A 20,981-nucleotide genomic window follows, 5' to 3' on the forward strand; every position below is an offset into this window, starting at 1 on the left:
CTGATGTATTTGCTTGCTGGTGTTATTAGCATTAGCTGAAGAGCTAACCGAAAAGCTAGTTTTATCTTAATGTTACCTTGGCTAAAGTTGGGACTATTCATAATCCAGCATTAATGGCTGCAGACCTGCAAGCAAAGTACAGCAAGTTGGCAAAGGAGTATTCCAAGGTAAATCACTTTTTCACCAGTAATGTTATATTGAGCTGTACTGTATTGTACCCATTCTGCAATCTGTTAATAAAGTTTTCAATCAATCAATCAATCAGTCTTGTTTCCATCTAACGTTAGCTCATGTTAACCTAGCTCACGCTAACGTCGTCACTGATCGACCTCTCGCACGCAATTAATGACATAATGTGGACAGCCATACCGGTGACAATGTTTAGCTTTTAGTGCCAAATGATAAGAGTCTGAGGCGGAGTCTCAAAAGAGAATGTTGAATATTTATTGTGCAAAAATCACAACAGAGCCTCTGCTACTACAGTAGCTAACTGAAGTTACCGGAGCCTTCTGAAGTGCAACAACATATAACGTCCGTGCGGAATCAATGTCCCAACAACCGTTCCGTGGGTGAGCATAGTTGTCAATTAATGATACTAATACTAATCTATACAATCACCTGTTGTTGAATAAATACCATTACTTTATAGTTATTACTAAAAACAGTATATATAAAACAGTAGCTGTAAAAAAAAATATAAATAAATTATAATTTATATAATACATTTTTTTTATGTATGCACTGGTATCGGATCAGTATCGGTATCGGCCGATACCCAAAGCTTAGGTATCGGAATCGGATCAGGAAGGAAAAAATGGTATCGGAACATCTCTAGTTAGGAAGCATAGGAAGGATGTTAGGAAGCATAGGAAGGATGTTAGGAAGCATAGGAAGGATGTTAGGAAGCATAGGAAGGATGTTAGGAAGCATAGGAAGGATGTTAGGAAGCATAGGAAGGATGTTAGGAAGCATATGAAGGATGTTAGGAAGCATAGGAATGATGTTAGGAAGCATAGGAAGGATGTTAGGAAGCATAGGAAGGATGTTAGGAAGCATAGGAAGGATGTTAGGAAGCATAGGAAGGATGTTAGGAAGCATAGGAAGGATGTTAGGAAGCATAGGAAAGATGTTAGGAAGCATAGGAAGGATGTTAGGAAGCATATGAAGGATGTTAGGAAGCATAGGAAGGATGTTAGGAAGCATAGGAAGGATGTTAGGAAGCATAGGAAGGATGTTAGGAAGCATAGGAAGGATGTTAGGAAGCATATGAAGGATGTTAGGAAGCATAGGAAGGATGTTAGGAAGCATAGGAAGGATGTTAGGAAGCATAGGAAGGATGTTACAGTAGAAGCATAGGAAGGATGTTAGGAAGCATAGGAAGGATGTTACAGTAGAAGCATAGGAAGGATGTTAGGAAGCATAGGAAGGATGTTACAGTAGAAGCATAGGAAGGATGTTAGGAAGTTTCATCCACCTCTGCCTTTTATTTGGCGAGATGTGTGTGTGCACCACACAACCGATCACGCTCCGCCTGGGGGAGATAATGAGCACGTAATAGACCTTCTTCACAGCAGACATTTTGAAGTGTCATTGCAGGGTAAACACTGGTGTCATTGACACATTAATAATGGCTTCATTTCATTAAGGTGTGCCAGTGAGCCAGCATGCACAATACCAGGGCCCTGGCACACCTGAATGGAACGGCATGATGCTTAATGTTATTAATTACAGCCATCTTTACCTTGCTATGACACATAGTTTAGTCTACAGGAGCCTCATTGCAAGACCTGCGTTGAATGTGAACCGTGTAGACTCAACCACTAAGACCTGCTTACTCCATAGACCTGTTCGCTGTATACAAACATACCGTGTTCGAGCCCATCAGCAATACCAACTGAGTCACGTGACTAAGTTGCCCCCTACCTGTGCGAGCTGCAGCGCTACAAAAGTACAACAGGCTCTATGGAGAAACCATGACCATGACTAAAAGTTGTTTCAAACAAAAATGACTGGATGTCATTTTGCCAAATCAGCATGGCTGTGAGTGTGAGTCTTTCACCTTTTACATATCTCCAGTAGCTTTGGCATGGATTGATTGTTTAGAATCACTGACGTATAGAGTCTGACGTATACAGCGAATAACTCTATAACTGTACGTATTATGCATACTTTTGACAATAAATAAAATAAGAATTTGTTCTTACTTGCTTGCCTGGGTAAATAAAAGTTAAATTTTGTTTTAAATGTTTTTATTTTGGCGCAGTGGGCAAGGCGCTTGCCACCAACGCAGGAGATGCTGGGTTCGAGCCCAGCTCTCGGCGTTGCTACCAGCTTGGCGTGTGTGTGTGCGTGCCTGTGTGTGTGTGTGCCTGTGTGTGTGTGTGTGCGTGCCTGTGTGTGTGCCTGTCTGTGTGTGCGTGCCTGTGTGTGTGTGTGTGTGTGTGTGTGTGTGTGGGGGGGGGGGGGGGGGGGATAATATACAGGTGCCCTCGCTTGCTCTGTTGCACTGTGTTGCAATTATGTTGCGTTCGGTTGCATAATAGCTCTCTCTCTCTCTCTCCCTTGCTTTAAATGGCGCACTGTGCATATAGACTTGTGATTACAATTCCACCTTATCATTTGAGTACCGAGCCACTGGGCTACCACTTACAGCAGGCCCGTTTTGCTGTTTCTGTTGCTCGGTAAATCATCTGAAGCAATGGTGACCTGAAAAGCTGTTTTGTTGTTTCTCTAAAGCCCAATATTCCTTCATGTATTCCCTGCTGCTCTCCTGGGGAGGGGCGGGGCTAAATCCAGAAGCGTTGCCGTCAAAAGTATCGACCGAGGCACGTCACCTCCCGCCCGGTATTACAAACACATTGAGAAAACAGGTGCAACGTCAAAACACGTGCGAGATCCTACGAAGAGAGCGGCTGACTGCTGTTAATACAAGGCCTAAAAGAAAAAAAATTTGGTTCCGGTTGCCGACCGACCCAGCCGATTTAGGTGCGACCCAATTTATTTTATGAGTTTAAAAAAATATATATAATAATAATAAAGAAATATATATATATTTTTTTACAATAAAGTTTCATACAAATCTTAGTCAAACCTTTAGTATTATGGATATTAAACATGTTGGCAGAGTACATGCATCCATGTTGTCGTGAACATTTTAATTAAATAAAGAAATTCCCTATCCATAGTCGCCGTGGGAAAAAATTAAATAAAAAAGAAAAGAAAAGAAATTCCCTACCTACCCATGGCGTTAACTGACAACCAACAGGAACCAAACAATATAATTTTTTATGCCCAACTTCAATGAACAGCATGGAGGAGCAGCCAGCCACACACACACACAAGTGTTTATTTACTGTGCGCTTTAAGCATCAGCCCATCTCCTCATTAACACACTCCACTGTATAATTAGCTTTGTAGCTGCCTCCGTTTGAGAGAGGAGATGCTACTGCGGGCGGGGTGTGTGTGTGAGAGAGAGAGAGAGAAGAGAGAGAGAAAGAGAGTGATAGGGAGTATCGCCTGGTTTAGGCAGAGAGAGTCTTACAAGGCTGTTTGCTGCAACACCACATCTATAATAGAGGAGGAGAAGCAGCAAAACACACCTGCTGTCACATCCAGGGGTGTAAAGTACTTGACTAATTGTACTTCGTTACAATACTTAAGTACTGTTTTTGTAGATTTGTACTTTACTCAAGTGTTATTAGGTTTGTATACGTTAGGTTTGTATACTACTCAATTACATTTCAGAGAAAGAAAACATACTTTTTACTCCTTACATTTAAAATGCAGACCTACAAAGTACAAATCTAGCAGGTCCAACAATTTTAATTAGTATATTTGTTTCTCTAGCCGAACTAACGTTAACGTTATTAACTTACCCATACTTTCACGTAAGTATAATTTCTGGGTACTTTTTACACCCCTGTCACACTATGTGTGTGTTAGGGCTTTTCTCTCGTAACTGATTAGTCGATTAACCGCTTGGTTTGGTCTAAGTCAATTAGTTGTTTGTTATGGGTTTTTGTTATTTTCCGCACTATTCGATTACTCCTCAATCCACCCTTCCCCAGAAGTCCGCAACCTGGGTGTCACTGTCATACTGAACTCCACCCTCTCTTTTCATTCCCACATCTCTTCCCGAACTGTAGCAGAGACACTTATACATTCCTTTGTCACCTCCCGTCTGGACTATGCAAACTCCGTTCTGGTAGGGCTACCCAGCAATGCCTTAAACAGGCTGCAGTTTGTCCAGAACTCTGCAGGTTGTGTCATTTGCTTGTGTGTGTGAGTGTGTGTGTACCCAGGTTGTGTCGTTTGCTGTGAGTGAGTGTGTGTGTACCCAGGTTGTGTCATTTTCTGTGTGTGTGTGTGTGTGTGTGTGTGTACCCAGGTTGTGTCGTTTACTCTTGCTGTGCTCGTGGATGTGTGTCTTGGTGAAGCAGCCGAAGAAGACGCAGGACAGACAGGAGTGGAGCCTGTTCAGGTGGACCCCACATACATGACAGATACAAGACTTGACCTGCAGAGGGGGGGGGGGGGGAGAGAGAGAGAGAGAGAGAGAGAGAGAGAGAGAGAGAGAGAGAGAGAGAGAGAGAGAGAGAGAGAGAGGTTAGGCCATAAGAGAGGAAAGATGGGTCTTAATCTTGGATTTAAATAATAATAATAATACTTCGTTTTATATAGCGCCTTTCAGAGGACCCAAGGTCGCTTTACATAAGGGGGGGGGGGAGATAACAAATTAACAAACATAGTGGACAGACACAACATATACATATAAAGTGAGAAAGTTAGGGGTTGAAGGCCAGGTTGAAGAGGTGGGTTTTGAGCAGTTTTTTAAATGAGTCCAGAGTTGGGGTGGTGCGGAGTTCTGCGGGGAGGGAGTTCCAGAGGGTGGGAGCTGCCACACTGAAAGCTCTGTCCCCGAACGTCCGTAGTCTGGTTCGGGGGATGGAGAGCTGACCAGTGTCCGTGGATCGCAGGGACCGTGACTGAGTGTAGGGGTGGAGGAGGTCAGTGAGGTACTGAGGTGCCAGGGCGTGAAGGGATTTGTAGGTGAGCAGGAGGGTTTTGTAGGTGATGCGGGATTTGATGGGGAGCCAGTGGAGGTGGATGAGGATGGGGGTGATGTGCTGCCAGGGTTTGGTGCGGGTTAGAACCCTGGCAGCTGAATTTTGAACATACTGGAGCCTGTCCAGGGTTTTGCTTGGGACCCCGGACAGGACCCCGTTGCAGTAGTCCAGGCGGGAGGTGACGAAGGCGTGGATGAGGGTCTCAGCTGTGGTGTCGGAAAGTGACGGTTGGAGTCTGGAAATGTTTCGGAGGTGAAAGAAGGCGGATTTGGTGAGGGAATTTACATGGGATTGATATATCAATTGATCAATTGATATATCAACAGGGCTTGCCTCCCTGTCATTCCACAAATAGGAGGCGCGGTAGGAGAACGCTCTTCTGCCGGCTGAAACCCCTGGGGATAGATAGGTACCCAGCATGTTGCAGTCAGAGGACATAGAGGAGAATATCACGTGAGGTCTGATAAACAAGAGTGGTGCAAGGGAAGAGAGAGAGAGAGAGAGAGAGAGAGAGAGAGAGAGAGAGAGAGAGAGAGAGAGAGAGAGAGAGAGAGAGAGAGAGAGAGAGAGAGAGAGAGAGAGAGAGAGAGAGAGAGAGAGAGAGGGGGGTTTAGGTGTTAGTATAGTACAGTCATCGATCGTGTAAGGCCAACATTAGGTGTTAGTATAGTACAGGCCTTGACCGTGAGGTATATTACAAATGTCAATTATTTAACATTAAATCTGGATAGCGGTCCATTACAAGCAATGTAATTTAGATACAGACAGAATCTAAACCTTAATGTTGTTCTTTATAGCGAAAGCAAACTATGCAGCCCAATGCAGTTGCAGGTAATTTGTCATTTCAGTGCACAGTGTCTAGCGGCTCGAGCCACAACGTTAATATTTCCTTTCAGAGTCACTTGAGCAACAAGGTAATTTCCAGACATGAAGCGGAGTTATCCAACACGTCCACTATAGGCTACACTACTAGGTCTACACAGAGGGGTGGCCCTCCAGAGCAGTTACCAGACTGCCCACAACTCTTTCATTACACCAGACGCGCCGCGCCCCCTTATGAGAGCCACCTAGAATTAACAAATAGGCCTAATTGATAATAGACTAAGTGTGTGTTTCTCATGCTTTCAGCTAATACTTTGAACATTTATTTCTTTGCTGATCTGAACAATTATCCAATCCGTGACCGCGATACGATACGATCCGAACCGTGAGTTTTGTGATCCGTTGCACCCCTAGATATAGCCTAAGCTAGGTGGCGTGCGTGCGTGCACCTAATGGTCTACAGTCCCAACAAATAATACTCACCTCGCCTACGCATGGCATAATGTTATAAACATATGCTGATATGATATAGTGACACAGACAGAGTGTGACAGAGAGAGGGAGGGATGGGGGCGAGTGACAGAGAGCGTGACAAAGAGAGAGAGAGAGAGAGAGAGAGAGAGAGAGAGAGAGAGAGAGAGAGAGAGAGAGAGAGAGAGAGAGAGAGAGAGAGAGAGAGGAGTGAGCACGGCAGGGGATGAAGGGTAGATGGTGACAGTTCAAAAGCATGCAGATGAGAGGCTGGCATAGGATCCAGCGTGACTATAAGACACCACAATGAAATCTGCACCCACTTGGAGGAGAGGAGGAGAAAAGAGGAGAGGAAGAGAGGAGGAGAGGAGGAGAAAAGAGGAGAGGAAGGGCTGAATATGATTTTTGACACCAGCAGGTATCCCTTGAATTAAGTCCCACACCAGTATCAATAGCCTCTAATATCCAACACCAGTATCAATAGCCTCTAATATCCAACACCAGTATGAATAGCCTCTAATTATCCAACACCAGTATCAATAGCCTCTAATATCCAACACCAGTATCAATAGCCTCTAATATCCAACACCAGTATGAACAGCCTCTAATATCCAACACCAGTATCAATAGCCTCTAATATCCAACACCAGTATCAATAGCCTCTAATATCCAACACCAGTATGAACAGCCTCTAATATCCAACACCAGTATCAATAGCCTCTAATCCAACACCAGTATCAATAGCCTCTAATATCCAACACCAGTATCAATAGCCTCTAATATCCAACACCAGTATCAATAGCCTCTAATATATATCCAACACCAGTATGAATAGCCTCTAATATCCAACACCAGTATCAATAGCCTCTAATATCCAACACCAGTATCAATAGCCTCTAATATCCAACACCAGTATCAATAGCCTCTAATATCCAACACCAGTACTATCAATAGCCTCTAATATCCAACACGAGTATGAATAGCCTCTAATATCCAACACCAGTATGAATAGCCCTCTAATGCCAATACCAGTATCTGTACTGGGCATCCTTTCCGCTAGAACGAAAAAAGAAAATGCACAAACAGCCTTCAGGATCACAGACCGCAGCATATGCACGCGCGTGCGCACACACACACACACACACACACACACACACACACACACACACACACACACTCTGCAGGATCACAGACTGCAGCAGTGACTCTAACCTCCAGTGTGGGGGAGTCCAATCATCTAGTTGTTAAATCCTGTGTCCTGTTCTGCAAAACGCCAAGCAGCCTTGGCCTCATACATATAAATATAAATGAAAAACACTGATTCCTATCCCCCGCCTCGCCATCCCATCCATGCTTAAGCACCTACACAAGCCATGAATTATGAAAAGGCATCAATATGCAAATACCTCTCCTTCTCCCTACCTTCCTTGTACCGGGTGTGTATGTGTATGTGTGTATGTGTCATTCAAGAGGCTACTGTACTCAAATTGTTTCAATGTGTCACTCAAGGCTTATAAGTCACTCAAGAAGCTTTCAGGAATCCTTTACTCTCAACCGTGTATTGATATTGCTTATATCATATACACACACACACACACACACACACACACACACACACACACACACACACACACACACACACATTTGTCCATATTCTGGACACACTTCCAGGTCAGTGTGGGGCTGTGTGTATTAAGAATAGCTGGCCCTTACACTGCTCTGCATTAATAATTGATGCTACGCTAGCTAGGGAGATGCCCATGGAATCCATAGTGCTCACCTATCTCACTAGAATACACAGAGAGAGAGAGAGAGAGAGAGAGAGAGAGAGAGAGAGAGAGAGAGAGAGAGAGAGAGAGAGAGAGAGAGAGAGAGAGAGAGAGAGAGAGAGAGAGAGAGAGAGAGAGAGAGACAGATACAGCGACAGATAGACAGAAACAGAGAGCGACGGAGACAGAGACAGAGAGAAACAGAGAGAGATAGAGAAACAGAGAGAGAGACAGGGAGAGAGAGACAGAGAGATAAACAGAGAGAGTGAGAAACAGAGAGAGACAGAGAGAGACAGGGAGAGAGAGAGAGAGACAGGGAGAGAGAGATACATGGAGAAAAGGGACTCTTCCTGGAATAGGCAGAGTGGAATGTTTCCTCTCCATCCAGCGGTGGTAGGCCACCACAACACCAGCGCTGTCTGAAGGAACGAGCACCAAACCACCGGCTTTAATATGTTGCAGTTGGAAGCAGGATAAAGCAGTTTGAGACGAAAATTTAGGGAGACGCAGAGGAAGGCGTCACTAGAGGCTTCCATGTGACCTGTACAAAATGTCCCCCCAAAATACAAACGAGTAGCTTATATGGATATTATTTAGAATCATGCTGGTGCTTTATCACAATGAAGTAAATGAAGCAACGGTTTTAAATGTTTTTATATGATGGTGGACCAAAACGACCACAACTGCAGGTACAGGTATGGGCAGGGTAATAGTAGAAAGACGTAAATATAGGCAATACAATTTGATCTGAATATAAAAATAAGAGAAATAATAAACAGTGTAAACTGAAAAATAAATAAAGGTGCACGTTAAAGTAAATATAGGCTATTATTTTAATTGTCTTGTCTTGTCTTGTCATTATTATTATTATTATTATTATTATTGTTGATGTCAATGTGGTGTTTGTTGTAAAAAAAAAGGGAGAAATTGAAAAAATAAAGTTTTTTTTATATATATAGGCAATAAAGAAATGAGTAAGAGTAAAAGTAAACAGTATACACAAAGGTGCAGTATATGGGCGGCTAAGTGGCGCAGTGGGCAAGGCGCTCGCCACTAACGCAGGAGATGCTGGGTTCGAGCCCAGCTCTCGGCATTGCTACTGGCTTGGCTGGTCGTTCATACTAATACAATTGGCAGTATTAGGGGGTGGGAAAGCCGGTGGGTGGGGATCGGACGTTGTGGACAGCGACTCCTACAGGTCGGTTGGTGCGCCTGTACAGCAGAATCAGGAAGTATCGGGGGCAGCGTGAGCCTCCCACGCGCTACTCCTCGCCACTGAGAGATTGCGCTGTGCAGGTGAAAAGATGCGACGGCTGCCTCCTTGTGTACCGGAGGGGACACGTGATGCAAGGCTTCGTCCACATTGCAGCCGACCAGTGGGAGGCATGGTCTAACAACGTTCGAGACAGGGGAGGGTAGAATTGGATAATACGAAATTGGGATGGGAGAAAAATAGAAAATGGGCAGAAAAGGTAGATAAAAAAAAACAAAGGTGCAGTATACACAAGGTACCCTAACTGGCAAGATATGCGTCATACATTCTAGTCCAACCATGTAGTGAATACCAGTAGTAAACTCAAGTTCCACAATGACCCTTCATAGGCCATGAGCCAGTAGGGTTGGTCGTTACCATCTTGGGGGACTAACTTTCATAGTGATTTTAGGGAAGGTATACACCCCTGCTGCTAGAAAATATGTGATAGCAATGCAGCAGTTGCCTCCAAATGTGTGCTACTGCTATCACATCTTTTATAACATTACCAAGCATATTTTTCAGGCCTCCTGTCCGAAATTACATGTCCCAAATGAATCATGATAGCTCCTGAACCATAAGGCCTATATGCATGTGTCTGGTCTCCTTTAGGTAACAAGCTAGGACATATGGATCCAGTGTAAGTAAACTCATATCTATTACCATTCCAGAGTAAATGGAAATACAATGAAGGAAAACATCATATTTTTACCCTTGCCTTGTACATAATCTTAATTTAAAAGACAATATGACCATTATAACCAATATCCCATGGATAATACTGCAACTGAATGTGTTCTCCTACTCCTTGACTACAAATGTAACTGTACATTTGATGACAATACATAAAAAATACATTTAAAAAGGTATACTCAGATGATGTAAATGTTTTGGCCATGGTTACCATTTACATGTTGACTGTTTACTGGTAATTTGACTCCAAAACACTATTTCTTTCAATACAGCCATGTTACAAAAACATAAATCTCCCCAAAACATTGAAATAGTAATAAAAAAACAATGAATATTGATCAATATGCAGCATATTCAACATTCATATATGGGCCACAGAGCTTCATGCCATGTGACCTATTAATGTTTTCAGCTCAGTTAGACCTATTATACAATGATATATTGCTTATTGGTTTTCAGAAAAATATTGAAAAAAAAGGTGAACTTGAAAGTCATCAACTCCCACCATGCAAGGACTGCTTAACACTGTCGCCTCACAGCACGGTGGTGTAGTGGTGAACACTGTTGCCTCACAGTACGGTGGTGTAGTGGTGAACACTGTCGCCTCACAGCACGTGGTGTAGTGGTGAACACTGTCGCCTCACAGCACGTGGTGTAGTGGTGAACACTGTCGCCTCACAGCACAGTGGTGTAGTGGTGAACACTGTCGCCTCACAGCACGGTGGTGTAGTGGTGAACACTGTTGCCTCAAAGCACGGTGGTGTAGTGGTGAACACTGTTGCCTCAAAGCACGGTGGTGTAGTGGTGAACACTGTCGCCTCACAGCACGGTGGTGTAGTTAAGCATTACATCACGCGCAGGAGTGGTTTGTGAACAATAAACCATGCCTAGGGGTGGTCGTTAGGCCCGAGGCGCAGCCGAGGGTCGTTAGACCCCCCTAGGCATGGTTTATTGTTCACAAATCACGACTGCAAGTGGTGTAAAGCTTTTATACAACTGCCAGATTCATCCAACCTTATTTCTATACAATAAACACACATTAATCGAAGATTTATTGAAAAAACCATCCGCCAGAAAAAGTAGTTCCCACAACTACAAAAAAGACAAGTTGCCTCCATGTGGAAGCAGCTTGAAGTGCATCCAACCAAACTAACACATCCAACTGTGTATTATTGGAATGATTGAGAGAAGTTGCCTCATGTGGAAGCAGCTTGAAGTGCATCCAACCAACTAACACATCCAACTGTGTATTATTGGAATGATTGATTGAACATTTTATTACCAGATGCAGAATGGGTACAATACAGTACGGCTCAATACACACAATTGTTAAGGGAATGCAGACCTACTTTCCATAGAACTTCATTCTTAGATGCTTCTATATAAAGTAGGTAAAACAAATTAAAAAGTTTTCTTTGCCCTATAGGGAAAAAAACTTCTTCTTCACCCTATTTTTTTATTTATTTCTTTTAGCCTAAACTTAACCAGTTGGAAACCAGGGGTACAGTAATAAAATTAGCAATCAACCAATCAATCAATTCAATAGACCATGCTCACTTAAAACAGTGCTGCTTCTCTCTCAGTCTGACTCCCCCGCTGTTGCAGACAGGAGTGTGTGTGTGTGTGTGTGTGTGTGTGTGTGTGTGTGTGTGTGTGTGTGTGTGTTTGTGGGTACGCCAGCGTCGGACAGTGTGAGAGTGAACGCTGCAGTCAGTGGGAAGGAAGTAGAAATTTAAATCAATCAATTAATCAATCAATCAATCCGCGATTTTTCTTTTGTTCTAGATTGACTCAAGACCCATCAATTACATCATCCAACATTGTTTAAAGGACTAACACATTCCCCTTGACAGAATCGCTTCATATTTAGTCGTTATGGCGCTATCAACATTCTGGCGCTATCAACATTCTCCCGGAGTGAGCCGGCGGAGTGATTATGTGATTCGGTTGTGGGCGGGTCCTGAGCCCAGGACCGTGGATTGTTGCCAATAAAGACGTGTAAATGGACTGTTTCAGCCAATCAGAATAGAGAAATTTGCATGCCGTTGTATAATGGTGAACACTGTCGCCTCACAGAACGGTGGTGTAGTGGTGAACACTGTTGCCTCAAAGCACGGTGGTGTAGTGGTGAACACTGTCGCCTCACAGCACGGTGGTGTAGTGGTGAACACTGTTGCCTCAAAGCACGGTGGTGTAGTGGTTAACACTCATTCGTTTTCTAGAACAATGTAGACTTTACACCATTAGTTTTCTAGAACAATGTAGACTTTACACCATTAGTTTCCTAGAACAATCTAGACTTTACACCATTAGTTTTCTAGAACAATCTAGACTTTACACCATTCGTTTGTAACTTTAGATATAATCCATCTCCCTCCACCATTAGAAAGACATCTAGTGTTTCCCCTTTTATGAATCTCTCACACCGCTGCTCATGAGTCCCAGGATACACAGGTCTGTGTGTTATTATGGCATGTGTAATAACTAGGGGTGTAACGATGCATCGATTAATCGAAATTCATCGATTCTAATGTGACGATTCAACTGCATCGATTTGAAAATGTTAGAATCGATTATAATCTAAATTAATCAAAAAAAGTTATAAAAAATTTTTTTTTATTGACCTATAGTCCATTCATGCTGAGTGAATCAGTTCCCCCAGCCACATTTGTGTATTCAAAATATTTTTTTCCCCGTCTCTGCTGTGCAGGCGCCCCAACCGACCTGTAGGAGTCGCTGTTTACAACGTCCAGATTACCACCCATCGACCTCCCACCCGCTAACTCTGCCAATTGAGTTAGTATGACGGCCGGCCCAAGCCAGAGGCAACGCCGACAGCCGGATTCGATACCGGTGTCTCATGCGTTGGTGACGAGCACAATGTCCGCTGCGCCACCCAGTCACCTCACACACACACAGCCCTTGAATTCTCCTGGATGTAAAATGTGGAATTTACTTTGCGGTTCCATAGAATGTTTGCGTAAACTCCTGCTGATCATACTGTAACTCTTTGGCTCCTGCACATAAATAAGGTTTCTATTAGTTAAGTTAAACCTTCCATTGACTGCATTGTAGTCAATTCAGTAAATTTTTACAGCTTATACATGCGGAGGGGAAGAATGGGAGGAGATGTGGGGGAAGACATGCAGGAAATGTCGCCGGTTCCGGGAGTTGAACACGGTACGGCTGCGTAGCACTGCAGTGCTTTACGTGGTGCGCCACCCTGGCGCCCCCCTCTTTTTTTTTTAAACCTAAAAGCTAGTTAAACCGCTAGGTCGTTTTTTATCTTCTGACCTGCACATTTAGTTTCTTTTGTTGCTTTGATATTTTTCTTTTGTTCCATTGTGCAAATACATGAGTCACAACATAAACCCGAGAACCCCTGTGAAACACAGAGGGAAACTCAGGACACCCATGTCAGAAAAAGAAAAAACACGAAGCCACTCTGCTTTTTTTACTTTCTACTGTACTATAATTGTATTGCCTGTATTTATGTCTTCTACTATTACCCTGCCCATACCTGTACCCCCCCCCCCCCTATCTCCCATGCTGCTACAATGCCAGAATTTCCTTATCTTTCCTTATTCTTATCGTAGGATGTCTGACGTGATGCACACAGGTTTCCCGGTCTTGTTCAGGGTAAAAATCCTCTTGATGACGACACTCGATGTCACCCCGGCCCCCGGACCTGTAATCTATCCAATAAATCAGTTTCCAGAAGTGCTCTTTCCTCGTGTGAAACCTAGGTGTTGCTAAACGCTCTATTGTTAAACACCCCCCCCAATTTATTTTATGTTATAAAAAAAAAAAAAAAAAAAAATTGATTTTCTTTTTTTAACAATAAAGTTTTATAAAAATCTTAGTCAAACCTTTAGTATTATGGATATTAAACATGTTGGCAGAGTACATGCTTCCATGTTGTTGTGAAGAATAAAAAAAAAAATAAAATAAAATAAATTCCCTACCTACCCATGGCCTTAACTGTGAGGATTGGTTCTTTCCCCACCACAGGCTTCCTAAAGTACTGTGATGATTGGTCCGCTCCTCACCCACACGCTCCGTTCCTTTAAGGTATTTTGTTAATTAATTGCATTCCCCGCCACACGCTTCTTTCCTGTAAGATGCCGTGTTGATTGGTGCTCTCCCCACCACACGCTTCTGGAGCAATGATCAATTTCATCCCGCAGCTGTCACAGCTTGTCATTAGCGCCCCGTGGCTTTATATACCCTGATCTCCCTAATATCGATGTTGGATCGTTTTGAATATTCCCTGCATCTGCCTGTTCTTTCCCGTCGCTGTTCCCTGTCTGTTGCTCCCCAGGACTCTCGTGAAGTATCCCTGTTGGAGAACCTGATTCCCCGTACGAAGCTGCGCCTCGTTAATCTGCCCGCTTTACGCGTTGCGCTCTGGTGAGTTTTTGGAAACAGTTCTTTTTGGATCACCCGTTTTTTGTGTGTTTGTGAAACACCGAAGAGATCCCGTTTTTGTTATACTGTTCTCACCTATTTTTTGTTGTTGGATTTACACCTTGGATTACCGTATTGTTTTTTTCTCTGGACTCTGCTAACTGTGTGTATCACACCGAAGATCAAGTCACTTGGATATTTGTTTGGATCAGTCACCTCTCTGTTTCTGTTGTGTGCTGAGCTAACTGGGATTTCTCTCTCTCCCTCCGTTTCCACCTGGAGTGTATGCTGGGAGGATCTGCAGAGCGGCTCAGACGTCACAAGCAAATTCCTCACCATCACCTACTGGGAGAATCTGCAGAGCCGCAAACATTCTTCAGATGCCAGATTCCCCGTTTGTTCTGTTTCTCCACCTAATTCAATCTTGTGACTCTGAGAATAAATATGCCCTTGCTTTGGCTAACTCTGAAACAACTCTCTCTGTGCCGTTGCGCTTGGGGTCGGTTACAAACCCTAACATTACGATCCAACCATGACGACCCCAGCCGACACAGAGAGAGTCAGAACAGCATTGGCAGTCCAGATAGAGTCAACCAAGGAACACAGCCTACAGCTAGATGCGGCTGCGGCTGCTGTACAGGAACTCCGAGAGCAGGTCCTGCTTATTCAGGGGTCCCTGGGGGCTCTGGCTAGCCAGCAGTCTAGTATTCTCCTCCACTTACAAGCGCTGAGTGAAACCGTTAACACCTTGCTTGTAACCCCACTTCCTTCAGGAGCCTCGGCCGGAGCATCACCCGCAGCCCTGGCAGGCCCTGGCTCGCGCTGCACGAGCCCCACGTCGCCTGGTCCTCCGGTACCATCAAGGGGTGGAGCTCCTCCTGTCGTGCCCAGTGTCTGCAGGTGCCGTCCAGCCCCCTCACCGGGTCCCAGTCCCCGTCTCCGGCCTCCCTCGCCGGTCCTCTGTCCCCGTGCCCGGCCTCCGCTGTCGGGCCCCTGTCCCCGTCTCCGGCCTCCCTCGCCGGTCCTCTGTCCCCGTGCCCGGCCTCCGCTGTCGGGCCCCTGTCCCCGTCTCCGGCCTCCCTCGCCGGTCCTCTGTCCCCGTCTCCGGTCCCCCTCTCCGGGCCTCTGTCTTTGTCCCCCTCTCCAGTGCCCCTGATCGCCGGCTTCCTTCGGTCCCGTCCGGGCAGGCCGGGGCCGAGTGGGTCGCCGGGTGGCTCCCGTGGAGGGGGGGGGTACTGTGAGGATTGGTTCTTTCCCCACCACAGGCTTCCTAAAGTACTGTGATGATTGGTCCGCTCCTCACCCACACGCTCCGTTCCTTTAAGGTATTTTGTTAATTAATTGCATTCCCCGCCACACGCTTCTTTCCTGTAAGATGCCGTGTTGATTGGTGCTCTCCCCACCACACGCTTCTGGAGCAATGATCAATTTCATCCCGCAGCTGTCACAGCTTGTCATTAGCGCCCCGTGGCTTTATATACCCTGATCTCCCTAATATCGATGTTGGATCGTTTTGAATATTCCCTGCATCTGCCTGTTCTTTCCCGTCGCTGTTCCCTGTCTGTTGCTCCCCAGGACTCTCGTGAAGTATCCCTGTTGGAGAACCTGATTCCCCGTACGAAGCTGCGCCTCGTTAATCTGCCTGCTTTACGCGTTGCGCTCTGGTGAGTTTTTGGAAACAGTTCTTTTTGGATCACCCGTTTTTTGTGTGTTTGTGAAACACCGAAGAGATCCCGTTTTTGTTATACTGTTCTCACCTATTTTTTGTTGTTGGATTTACACCTTGGATTACCGTATTGTTTTTTTCTCTGGACTCTGCTAACTGTGTGTATCACACCGAAGATCAAGTCACTTGGATATTTGTTTGGATCAGTCACCTCTCTGTTTCTGTTGTGCGCTGAGCTAACTGGGATTTCTCTCTCTCCCTCCCTCCGTTTCCACCTGGAGTGTATGCTGGGAGGATCTGCAGAGCGGCTCAGACGTCACAAGCAAATTCCTCACCATCACCTACTGGGAGAATCTGCAGAGCCGCAAACATTCTTCAGATGCCAGATTCCCCGTTTGTTCTGTTTCTCCACCTAATTCAATCTTGTGACTCTGAGAATAAATACGCCCTTGCTTTGGCTAACTCTGAAACAACTCTCTCTGTGCCGTTGCGCTTGGGGTCGGTTACAAACCCTAACATTAACTGACCACCAACAGGAAACAAACAATATTTTTTTTCATGCCCTAGCTGTTGGCCAAAAACACTTCTCCCCAAGTTTTAAGCTAGACTAGTGGTCCGTATCCGCTTCCGCTTCTAAGCTAGGCTAGCTTGCAGCCGGATATCTTTCTACTGAATACAACAAAATTGGTATCTATCTTGTTAAGCGTATTTCCCATAATGTTGGTTGGTGTGTTCCTTTAAGCCATAGTGAGGTCCATATGCTTGTGTGAGTTTAAAGGGTAATACCACTGATTTAAATAAAAGCATGCGTTATTTCTTTGCCTCTAAAAGGACATTTTGTGACGTTACTCGTCCTGGATAGAAGATCTGCTCGGTAGACAACAAACGCACTAGCTAGACAAACGCAACGGCACTGGCTAATTTCAATGAGTTCTCACAACAAGGTTTAGGCCATATCCTACTACTGAACCGGAATAGAAACCTTATTTTGTTCATTTGTTTATTTGCACAATGAAACAAAAGAAAAAATATCAAAACAACAAAATGTGCAGGTGAGATAGGAAAAAAAAGACCTAAACTGGTCCCAGAGCAGTCAATGGAACGGGAGATTGAAAGAAAGGAAAAAAAAAAAACCACAAGCTGCCGGCGGACTGTCCTTCTCTCTCTCTCTCTCTCTCTCCCCCCTCTCCTTGTATCATCCTTCACTTCAACCCTCTCTCCTTCTCCCTCTTCATGTAGTTTTTCACATTCTCTCTCTCTCTCTCTCTCTCTCTCTCTCTCTCTCTCTCTCTCTCTCTCTCTCTCTCTCTCTCTCTCTCTCTCTCTCTCTCTCTCTCTCTCTCTCTCTCTCTCTCTCTCTCTCTCTCTCTCTCTCTCTCTCTCTCTCTCTCTCTCTCTCTCTCTCTCTCTCTCTCGTTAGGAGGGAGTGGTTTTGCATACACATAAATATTCACTGACCTGTCTTGGGGCACATGAAGGACGGAATGTGAATTCTGAGATCATTTGCTTATACAGCACCTGGCTATATTCTTTCATGCTCCTCTCTGTCTGCCTAAAATCCTGTCAAGAAGTTGTCTGTTTAAGTACAGCAGACTAATGAGCCAATCAGCCTCCCATTAGGAGAGTCTCCTCCCCCGGTGCTCCATCTGTTTGCCCCCCCCCCCACCCCCCCCCCCCCCCCCCCCTTCCTCCATCGTAACACCCCTGTGTACTCCAGTGGAGGGGAGTGATATAGTTATATATAGAACAAACACTGTGTACTCCAGTGGAGGGGAGTGATATAGTGATATAAAGAACAAACACTGTGTACTCCAGTGGAGGGGAGTGATATAGTGATATAAAGAACAAACACTGTGTGCTCCAGTGGAGGGGAGTGATATAGTTATATAAAGAACAAACACTGTGTGCTCCAGTGGAGGGGAGTGATATAGTTATATAAAGAACAAACACTGTGTACTCCAGTGGAGGGGAGTGATATAGTTATATAAAGAACAAACACTGTGTACTCCAGTGGAGGGGAGTGATATAGTTATATAAAGAACAAACACTGTGTACTCCAGTGGAGGGGAGTGATATAGTGATATTAGGGTTGGGCGATAAAACAATAACGATAATTATCGCGATATATTTTTCCTCGATATAAATATGAAAAAGAAAAAATGTAAATGTTGTATTTGTATTGTTATACAGTTCATGTCCATGTTCTACCTCAGATTTGTGGACAGACTTGTCTTTCTTGCCCGCAACTTAAAGTAATGGCTTTGCTTGTCCAAATGACAATACTGACCAAATTGAGATTCTCTTGTCCATTTATTTTGTTTGCTTTCTAATTTAAAATACAGTTTGAAACCGTCTGTACACAGCAGGCTATGTGTGCTAATCAGACTTGAGATTTTATTTATTTTTCATTATTAACACATCTTGCGCCAAAAACAAGTTTACGGGGCGCCCCAGTGGCGAACCACATAGTGCGCTCAGCCGCGACACGGCCGACCCGGGTTCGACTCCCGAACCCGTCGTTATTTGCCGAATGTCATTTGTCTCTCCCTACTGGACTGCCCAGTAGAAATAAAAGCGATAAAACGCCAAAAAATAATCTTTAAAAAAACGAGTTTACTCGTTATTGCCCGCCAATCGAATAACGCCAACAACGAGTTTACTAGTTTTTATGATCGTTATTTCCTTTATTCGCTATTGGCATTCATAATTCATCCAGGAAGGCTCCGGGAGCCAGCTGGACCCTGTCTGATATTTCAACGCCTCAATACCGCTGCCTGGTGGATTTCGGGCAAGTTGCACTCCACTCTAAACCGGATGTGGCGCTCTGTGCATCGGGGAAAATCCTCCGGCAGAGATATCTTGTTACGTGGATCAAGACAAACACTCGAGTGCATTTGATCGCTTTCGAGACGCAAGAATCAATATGCTTTCGGCGTTTATTGCGTCATACAAACGGAAAATGGATCTAGCAGATTGACGTCAAATAATTTGAATTTCTTTTCTCCAGACGCATTGGCCACAGGTAAGAGGAATCTAACGTTAATTCCAGCTTGATTGTCCATTTATTTCATTGCAATCTATCCGATCAACATATGGTGTCGTACTAAGAAAGCCGTTAGTGGACAATCAAGGAATCATAAACGACCCCCCCCCCCTTCCTTCACGCATGATGGAGCATAATGTATAGCGATCATATGCATTTGAATTTTTTAATATAGCGTGTATAGGAATGAAACGCCAATCGATTATGTATAATACGCGCCGCGGCCTATAACACGCATTCTAGGAATTACTGCTATACACTCTAAAAACACTTGTATTCACGACGGTACTAACACGACAATGTATGAATGGAAAAATATAACGTTCCCACATCCGGAATGATAGATACCCGATGTTGAATGGGCCATAGTAATGTCGATATAGCTATAATATTTAAAAAGTTATAGCCCTGCAAAGAAGGTGAGCCACTCCATAGGGTTACAGCACTGGCAGAGTGGTATAAGATGGGCATACTGCGTGGCACAGAATGTGTTAATACCAGAATTGAGATTTAATTTATGTATTTATTTTCATTGTTAATGCCAGTTATAAAAGTTGTATTGTTATACAGTTCGTGTTCATGTTCTACCCTCAGATTTGTGGTTTGGCAAGTAGGCCTAGTTTGTCATGTTCTGACAATAAAGAATATTCTGAACACAGTTAACCTTCTGGTTTCTTCAACTTTCATTCAGCAGCAAAAATAGCCTTTAAATGATTTCATGTATATCGAGATAATTATTGATATCGAGTGATATGAAACATTTTATCATGATAACATTTTTGGCCATATCACCCAGCCCTAAGTGATATTATAGAGAACAAACACTGAGTACTCCAGTGGAGGCGAGTGATATAGTGATATAGAGAATAAACACTGAGTACTCGAGTGGAGCCTGGAGGGGAGTGATATAGTGATATAGAGAATAAACACTGAGTACTCCAGTGGAGAGGAGTGATATAGTGATATAGAGCAGTGGTTCCCAAAGTGGGGGTCGCCAGATGATTTAAAATTGTTTAATTAAATTAAAAAAAAAAAAAAAAGTGTATGCAGTCAGGCCACTGAACTTAGAAGCAGGCCAGGCCATTGTTTCTAGTTGCAGCGGCGCAATAGTTAGATAACCTAGGTGGGGAACAACCAGGAGATCACTGCAACTCACACAAGTTGGAGAACTATATCTCTCTCTCTCTCTCTCTCTCTCTCTCTCTCTCTCTCTCTCTCTCTCTCTCTCTCTCTCTCTCTCTCTCTCTCTCTCTCTCTCTCTCTCTCTCTCTCTCTCTCTCTCACACACACAAAAAATCAGTGTTGTTGCTAATCATTGATACATGCTAGCCTGTAATACCCCCCCCCCCCCCCCCCCCCCCCCCCAGAAAAATCGACTTTACATTTGATATATTGCAAATATATGCCATCACACACTGGCATTTAAAGGGTTAGAATTATAAAATGAATATGTGGTGTTATGATCAGGACTGAAGTTGAATAAAAGATTGTATTATTTTCAATCTGACATTACAAAAAACAGAAAATCCATCAAAAGCAGTGTTGTTGCTAATCATACATAGCCTGTTTTTAACAATAATTTGTGATGCCATCACAAACACTGGAATTTAAAGGGTACAAATAAAAAAAAATTCCTGCACCAGAATGCAGGAAATTAAGTCTTTGTAACAAAACATTTCCTGGTGGGGGACACCCCGCTTAAAAAGTGGCCTGACTGGGGCTATATTTCGCACTATATTTCCTGGCCTGAATTATTTCCCCAGTCCGGCCCTGGAAGCCTCCAGTGCTTATT

At 44.1% G+C, this 20,981-nt stretch overlaps 1 protein-coding gene across 1 annotated transcript in view; it reads right to left on the reverse strand.

The window, feature by feature from the left end:
• The window catches only part of usp22 (ubiquitin specific peptidase 22), a 172,644-nt gene that overhangs the window by 96,380 nt on the left and 55,283 nt on the right, over window positions 1–20,981 (reverse strand). Inside the window, exon 2 of the mRNA XM_084322980.1 lies at window positions 4,384–4,516. Coding sequence (XP_084179106.1) covers window positions 4,384–4,516 — 133 coding nt within the window. The remainder of the gene's footprint in view (window positions 1–4,383; window positions 4,517–20,981) is intronic.

Source organism: Notolepis coatsorum (genome assembly GCF_963971535.1).
Source record: "Notolepis coatsorum genome assembly, chromosome: 10".
NCBI lineage: Eukaryota > Metazoa > Chordata > Actinopteri > Aulopiformes > Paralepididae > Notolepis > Notolepis coatsorum.